General features: G+C 33.3%; 1 protein-coding gene across 1 annotated transcript in view; it reads right to left on the bottom strand.

The window, feature by feature from the left end:
* Window positions 1-295: 295 nt before the first annotated feature.
* Window positions 296-9,322, bottom strand: part of LOC135198286 (uncharacterized) — a 10,675-nt gene continuing 1,648 nt past the window's right edge. Inside the window, exon 3 of the mRNA XM_064225857.1 lies at window positions 296-447. Coding sequence (XP_064081927.1) covers window positions 296-447 — 152 coding nt within the window. The remainder of the gene's footprint in view (window positions 448-9,322) is intronic.

Raw genomic sequence — 9,322 nt, 5'->3', positions numbered from 1 at the left:
CCGTCTCATTCCAGTGGCAACTTTTTGCTCCAATCTCCCCCTCCCCAATTCCTCTCCCCCCCCCCTTCTCAATCCTTTATCCGTGCTTCACCCCCCTTTTCGCATAATGATATAAGCTCCCCCCCCCCCCGCCCCCATTCCATCGGTAACGTCCTTCTCCAACCTCAACAATCTCATTCTCCTCCTTCTGCTCCTCCTCCTCCTCCTCCTCCATTTGCATAATGATATAAGCCCCCATTCCATTGGTCACGTCCTTCTGCAACCTCAAAAATTCCCCCTCCTCCTCCTCCTCCTCCTACTCCTCCTCCCCTCCTCCTCCTTCTCCCCCTCCTCCATCTTCTCCCCCTCCTCCTCCTCCCCCTCCTCCTCCCCACTGACAACCATGGGACCAATTCGACAGTCCCCTCTCCCCTAACCCCTTCCCCATGTAAGAACTCCGAATTTTCCCTGAAGAGGATGGAATGATGGCGGTTCAAGTCAATAGACCGTGACTGATATGTATAAATATGCTTTCTATCTGATTGAATTTTTTTTATATATTTTTTTTATCCGAATTCAGTGGACGAAATCGTAATAAAAAAGGAAAGGAGGAGGAAACGACAGGGAGACAAAATTTCGAAAGTAAAAGTTTTTGGAAAATGAAAGAAAAAGAATTTAAAGAATTACCTTGCAGAAGGAAGTTAATGAAACTATAATACGAAAAGCAGTGTTGTTAGACATATTTTTCGTACAAAGGATTGAAAGGAACAATGAAAAACGCCGTGATATATATATATATATATATATATATATATATATAGTATATATATATATATATATATATACATATATATATATACTATATATATATATATACATATATATATATATATATATATATATATATAGATATAGAGTAATCATAGGTTTAGATCCCTGGGTTACGCCTTTCCACTTTCAAAGAAGCATCGTATTTCTGCGTGCTGTGAGGTTTTTAGGTGCAGTGGTGGGTGAGTTATGATGGAGAGAGAGAGAGAGAGAGAGAGGAGAGGAGGAGGAGGAGGAGGAAAAGCAAGAAGAAGAGATTTACAAGCGGACGGAAAAACGTGAATGAAATGGTAGAGAAAGAGAAGTAAGTGGCTAGACAAATAAAGCAAAACTGAGAGAGAGAGAGAGAGAGAGAGAGAGAGAGAGAGAGAGAGAGAGAGAGAGAGAGAAACAATGATTGAATTGAGAGAGAAAAAGAGGTAGTCTTCTGAACAAGTAAGACAAAAACTGTAAGTGAGAGAGAGAGAGAGAGAGAGAGAGAGAGAGAGAAGAGAGAGAGAGAGAGAGAGAGAGAGAAGGAAGGAAAGCTATCTCATGACATGAATGAATCTCATTCACATCTCTCAACATCAAACTTTTTGAAGCTTTTTCTCTTGTGGGTTATTTCCTCCAGATGGGCCAAATGGATTAAGGCTTGAGCAAGTCAGATGTGTATAATTATTTTCTCGATATTTTTTTGGAAGGCTCCGCCAACTTGCATTCGTCACAAATAATGAAAATAATATTTTTGTTTCGTCCCCTCATATTTCATTGGGTTTAATGTTAGACATTCTTTTACAAGATAGAAATGCCGTTGTCTGGTCTTGACTTTTAAAATTCGTAGGTCAAATAGTGATGTTGAATACTCGACGTATAGAAAACATTGTCATGCAACAGACTATGAATGTTTACCTAACATTTATAGTTTTTTAAACAGAGATATTATATAGTAAAATACCTGTCCTGATGAATATGATGTTTCTTACCGAGTAAAACTGCAATTACACAGTGTTTGTATTATATCAGTACATTATGTTACTATGCTGATTTTTGTAAATTCAGCTTTAATGATTCGTGACTGTGGACTGAGTTTTGTAAAAAATAAGTATATGGTGTTTTGCAAGAAATAAGTATATCGATACACATTGGGTCGCATATAATTGGATATTTTAGATTTAAAATTTGTCTGTTAGCCTGTTCCGTTCGTTTTATTATTATTATTATTATTATTATTATTATTATTATTATTATTATTATTATTATTATTATTATTATTATTATTAAGAGGAAAAAATGTTTGGTAAGAACATCAGTAATTAGAAATATCGTCAATTTATCATTTTAGCGGCAAATGAATTGATGTGTTAAAATAGATTTTTAGTGAGTTTCATTAATAATGTCTGTAACGCGCAACGCACACAGAAAAAAAATATATATTTTAAGGATCATTTAAAATTAAAAAAAATAACCAAAATGCGTTTGAGCGTAAAACCTTCAACATCACTTGAGAACACATTGAACATTCTTAACAACCAATCACTTTTATTTTCAAGCGAAAACAAACTTCTCTTTCCTTTGCGGTTCTGAACACCGATCGAGTTGGAGAGAGACAAAAGCAGTCCCAAGCAGTATATAACGAGTGCGAATGCCTTCACGGACACAAACACATCAAATCACAGCCTTCCTCGCGCCAATTAATATGCAAAGCAATGCAGGCAGCCGTGCAGGCAGTCATGCACGTAACTCGTGTGCATATTTTCAGAGCGGGGGTGGGGGAAAGATGGGGGTTGGGCTGCCAACTCACTCGTTAATGAGGTCTAAAAAGTTTTACATGCTAAATAAATTAGTCTCAATTAAGATGTATATTAATTGCCCAAACGCCGTCGGGGGTAGTGGGGGGAGGGGGGAAGGGGGGTGGGGCGGGGCGGCCTTTGGGAACGATGGATTGCGTCATATCAGCGTCGCGCTGAGAGCATAATCCAATGCTCATTTGCATAATAAGTTAATTAACTTTGTTTTAGCAGTTAATTACCCCCATGTTTTCAAAGCAATTAAATTTGCTGTTAAGTGATTACGTCGACGAGGAAACGTGATGTATACGATAATACCTGCTTGCGTGCTTGAAGCTTCGTCCTGAATTATTGCGTAAATGAGGTGCAGAATAGGTGTGTGTGTGTGTGAGAGAGCCGTTTGGTTGCAGAATTCAGCGAGACTTGGTGTCTTTTTCAGCTGGTGAGTTTAAATTCTGGTCATGGTGAATCACTCGGCCTCACTGGCTATCCTGTTGACAGTGCTGAAGAAAGTGGGCATATGTGAGAGCGAGAGAGAGAGAGAGAGAGAGAGCTACAGCTACATCTTGGTGCCACTCCGTACACTCCCTTAGGCCAGCGTTGTCCAACTTCAATTTTTCTCTTAACATCAATATACTGTTGGGTAAGGATTACCTCGTCTAGGTCTTTCCGTTTCGATGATATATTTCTCTCTCTCTCTCTCTCTCTCTCTCTCTCTCTTCTCAAGTTTTTGTTTTATTTCCTTAAAAGACTACTTCAGTTTCCCTCTCAATTCAATTATTGTTTTCCTGTGCACCTATCTCTCTCTCTCTCTCTCTCTCTCTCTCTTACAGTTTTTGTTTTATTTATTAAGAAGACTACCTCAGTTTTTCTCTCAATTAAATTGTTGGTTTCCTGTACACCTATCTCTCTCTCTCTCTCTCTCTCTCTCTCTCTCTCTCTCTCTGAGCTGCAATCCACGACGATCGGCTAGCAACCAGGTGCTAAATCCTTGCATAGGCCATTTGGCTTAGAGAAAGAGCCTATTCGTCTTTCCTCGTCCCGCTCGAGAGAGAGAGAGAGAGAGAGAGAGAGAGATAAAAGTTTCTGTATCTAGGAAACCATCTTTTGAAAATTACCACATTTTCTGGTAGGCGCCACAGTGACCGCTCCATTCTCCCATGACGTATTTTTACAGCCTGTCATAAATCATAGATGCCCCTGCGGGACCTTTTTTTTTTTCCTTTTCCTCCTCCTCCTCCCCTCCCCCCCCCCCCTCTATAATTCTCTTTTTTTTCCCGTCTTGCTCTGTAATCTCCCTCCTTTCCCCTCCGACTTTCCACCTCCCCCCACTATTTGCGCCCCATTGACCTCCCACACTGTTAATTTTTATTACCTTTTTTTTTGTTTTTTTTGTTGTTGGTGGGGGGGTGGGGGGCCGGGGGGTTGGGGGGGGGGGGCACGGTAAATGGTTTACGGCCTACTGTTTCCGAGAAAAAAAGTGGAAGAAAGCGACATAATCAATTACGTTTGATGAACTTTAATGTTTTTTCTTTATATTCCTGTTGTTATCTTCATTTCTGTCATATATATATATATATATATATATATATATATATATATATATATATATATATATATATATATATATATATATATATATATATATATATATATATATATATATGAATAACTTGATCACGAAGTATATAAAACGTGATGCTATGTATAAATAAAGGTTTTTGCCAAGAAGGAAAAAAGGAAAAGCAAAAACCTTTATATATATATATATCATATATATATATATATATATATATATTATATTACACTCGTATATGCTATCCTTTTGTTTTACATATAAGACGTCAGTACAAATTGGATAATGTTTTTTTCTTTTTATAACTGTCAGAGAATGTCGTTTGTTAGTATGTGCTCACTGCCATGTTGTTTTTCAAACGGACATATTATTACCTCGTTCGGCATTATGTTTATTTTCAATTGCGTAACTTACATTTTTATTTTAAATAATGTTCAGTTATAAGAAACTTTAGGTAATGATATTCTGCATGTTATAAGATTTTGTGGCTTCCTTGGGTATTCGTAGTTATTACACGTCCGGCGTACTCTCATTTCATTACCTATTTATTCAATTTTTTAATTTTTTTTTTTTCTTTTTTACTACTTGATATCTCCTCTTCCTGTGTTTCCCTTTCCTTCCTCTTCTTCCTAATGAACACCATATTCTTTGGCGGCTTGAATTTCGAGTCAGTGGCCACTTTGGGCTTCATCCATATGAATAGGTTTCATCTTCTGAATAATAATAATAATAATAATAATAATAATAATAATAATAATAATAATAATAATAATAATAATAATAATAATGTTTGATTATCGTGGACTAAAAGCTGTGCAGAAATTACGTAAATTGTATTTTCCAGTTACTTATTTTTCTTACTCATTACGAGGTTTCTTTCACTGGTCATCTGTTAAGACGAATAAATAATTTTATATTGTAGATAGAATCATGTCAAACTGCCCCTGCTGCACGGAAACCACATACACACACACACACACACACACACACACTCAACACACACACACACACACACCACACACACATATATATATATATATATATGTGTGTGTGTGTGTGTGTGTATTAGCAAGATGTCATCTGCAGATTTTGTCATTATTATATTTATTGCTGATATTTTATTTTTTCATTATTTTTCTATGATTACTATCAAGTTAAAGTTTCTTTTATATATATATATATATATATATATATATATATATATATATATATATATATATATATATATATATATATATTATGTATATATATATATATATATATATATATATAGTATATATATATAATATATATATATATATATATATATATATATATATAATATATATATGTATATACATATATATATATATATATATAATATATATATATATATATATATATATATATATCCATTCAATTTATGTATTTAGCCCTCTGGACCAGACTACTGTAACCACCTAAGGTCTCTAGTGAAATTTAAGCTATATAATTTGTCCACTAACTGTTATAACTCTCAATGCATTTTTTTTTCCTCACCAACATTATTACTATTACCAGTATTATGATTACTATCTTTTATGCTACCTCAGCTATTTTGTGGATAAGTGCCGATTACTAATTTTTCATATCATGTTGACTCATATATCTAGATTGTGTATGTTACTGTGTATTTTGTATGTTCATTGTATATGGTCTTGAACCGAAATAAAGGATATTATTATTATATTATTATATTATTATTATTATTATTATATATATTATATATATATATATATATATATATAGTATATCTTCATTTTTAAATAATATATTTTTCTAGATCGTTTTTGAGTAATTTGAGACAAAATTCAGGCAACTTACGTCAGAAATATACAAAAAAGGGTATTTTTTTCTTACCGTTTTTATGCTTAAAATTCATCCATCGTGTATTCATCTTTAATACACCCCCCCCCCCCCCCCCCCACCCCCCCCCCCCCCCCGCCCTTCCCACCCTAGCACCGACGGCCACCCAGCATAAAAAAAAAAGACGGTGACCATATTTATTGACACGCTTTTTATATAATTGAATTAGAGTTAAGTACAAATTAAAATCCCCCAACATATAGAGAGAGATAGTGATTAAATCACGGGCCGCCGAGCATATATATATGGAAGAACTCTTCGAAAGTGTGTTCCTATTAAATTCCTTTTATTTTTTATTCCGTCTCCCAGCTCCTTGGGATAATGATGTGCAAATAGGTACGTGGTTTGATAAGTCCTCTGTCAACACCGAGAGGTTATTCACGGGCCTCTTCCTATGAATAATGACTCGCTGGGTATTCGGTTCCCGAAATCGGAATAATTGCGATTATTTACAGGAATCTGGGGAAAAGGAAAAATCAGAAAGAGTTAAAAGGCCAGAAATCTCATCGGACGAAAAGTAGTATTGGCTCTCCGTTCGTTTCCTCGTCAAGACCTGAAAAAAGAAGAAAAAAAAAAAAGGCGCTTTCCTGGAAACTGGAACTCGCTGGAAGAAACCGTGAGGAGTAAGAAATATTGACTTCTTAATTTTACCGTCAGGAGAGCCGCGTCCATAGGGTTGTTGACCTTTCTATAATGAGTTAAAAATTCTAGGATATTCAAACCGGTGTTTAAATGGGACGGGAAACTACACGAGGCTTACAGTGTTTGTAATCATATTTGGTGAGATTGCAAATGATACTTTTTTAAAAATATGATTCAATATGAAATTAAATATAATTCAATATGAAATTAAATGTAAAATAAATATGATTCAATTTGAAATTAAATGTAAAATTAAATGAGATTCAATATAAAATTGAATATGAAATTTATCTATGATTCAATATGAGATTAAATATGCAAATAGATATGATATCCAATATGAAATTAAATATGATTCAATATAAAATTGAATATGAAATATGAAATAAATGACATACAGTATAAAATTAAATGTGATATCCAATATAAAATTAAATATGATTCAATATGAAATTGAATATGAAATAAATGTGATTCAAAATGAAATTGAATATGAAATTATCTATGATTCAGTATGAGATTAAATCTGCAAATAAATATTATATTCAATATTACTTTCAATATGAAATTAAATGTGATATTCAATATGAAATTAAATATGAAATACATGACATTCAACATGAAATTAAATGGGATATTCAGTATGAAATTAAATATGATTCAATATATGAAATTGAATATGAAATTAATATGTAATTAAATATGATTTAATATGAAGTTAAACGGATCAGGATATGTCAATCGGTGACTTATGCCGCGTCCCACTAATGCCCCACTACCCCCCCCCCCCACCCCCCCACTTTTTTTTTTCTTTCTTTAACAACAATTTCTCTGATTCCTTGCACCCGAGTAACTTTGTACTCTGTAATGTCTTGCCACATTTTAGATTACTGAGATGTCTCTTATCTCATTAACTTCACTAAACAGGATAGTCAAGATATTCCACTTCCGAGATCTCTCTGTCTTTTAATGAAGAACAGAATTGTAATCAGAACATAGAGTTAACAACTCATGTTATTGTTTTCATCTATTTCATTTATTTTTCTTCGTCTTCCAGCTTTTATAAAAAAAAATAATAAGTTCCGAACCTCTAATTAAAACTTGGAATTAAAAAAAAATAACCTTTTCCGTTTTTATGTCACGTATTAGAACACATTTATTACTTTAAATAGCTTTTGTATTATGTTTTTCTCCTTTCTCTTCTATTAATACGCATATTTTTGTCATCTGTTTGTTGATTTATCTGTGTATTTTAATATTGTCATGCTAATTTTTTCTCTTTGTTTTTAGTATTTTTCCTATGAACATTCTCTTGTGTGGAAACCTCCTTGGTTTATTACATATAGAATCAGAGTTTGAATATGTAATAATAATAATAATAATAATAATAATAATAATAATAATAATAATAATAATAATAATGAGACTCCTAGCCTTGCGGTGCCTAGGTAAGGGCAGTTAATTAGAGGGATTCCTTCATTACCTGGTAATGAGGTAAGTTGATAGAGCAGTAGAATTCGGGACGTTTTATAGTGTTTAATTGTCTCCCGCGAGGGATCCAGTAGCTTTCGACTGTAAAACGATTAATTCTGTCGTCTATAAAAGGGCAGAGAGAGAGAGAGAGAGAGAGAGAGAGAGAGAGAGAGAGAGAGAGAGAGAGAGAGACCTTAGCGTTCAGCCTATGTAAGCCTTGAGTTGTGTTACTTGATGTGAAATTTTAAAGAAAATGAGCTTCATTTAATTAATGGCTCCCATCCCAGAAGTCTACTTTGTACGTATATGTGTTTAATGTGTTTATGTTAATGGTCTTTAGTAGTATCTTAATACAGACAAAATAAGAAATTCGTACAACTTAATCATCAAAATGTAATTGCATTCTAGGTAGTCTTCCTGCCATATTTATATCGAGGTTCTTATTTAAAAACCACAAAAAGGTGTTTATATGTGTACATCATAATTACCAAAATAAAATTGCGGATCTTTTTGTAAACTTAATTGAAAAAAAAGCATTTATATTTATACAACTTAATCATCGAAATATAATTGCAGTCAGTCTTCCTGCCATATTTATATCTAGGTTCATATTTAAAAACAACAAAAAGATGCTTATATTTGTACAATATAATTACCAAAATATGATTGCGCATCTTTTTGTAAACTTATTTAAGAAAAAAAGCGTTTATATTTGCACAACTTAATCATCAAAATATAATTGCAGTCTAGTCTTCCTGCCATATTTTTATATCTAGGTTCATATTTAAAAACCACAAAATATAATTGCGCATCTTTTTGTAAACTTATTAAAAAAAGAGCGTTTATATTTGCACAACACAATTACCACAATATAAGTGCAGTCTAGTCTTCCTGCCATATTTATATCTAGGTTCATATTTAAAAACCACAAAAAGGTGTTTGTTTTTGCATAACTTAATCATCAAAATATAATTTCAGTCTAGTCGTCCTGCCATATTCAAAAACCACAAAAAGGTGTTTATATTTGTACAACATAATTACCAAAATATAATTGCAAATATATTTTGCAATTATATTATATCCTGCCATATTTATAGCCAGGTTCATATTTAAAAACCACAAAAAGGTGTTTATATTTGCACAACCTCATGACCAGAATATAAACAAAATC

The sequence above is a fragment of the Macrobrachium nipponense genome, chromosome 22, assembly GCF_015104395.2.
Source record: "Macrobrachium nipponense isolate FS-2020 chromosome 22, ASM1510439v2, whole genome shotgun sequence".
NCBI lineage: Eukaryota > Metazoa > Arthropoda > Malacostraca > Decapoda > Palaemonidae > Macrobrachium > Macrobrachium nipponense.
Note: the sequence above shows the minus strand (reverse complement) of the source record. Positions and strands in the feature narration are given on the sequence as shown.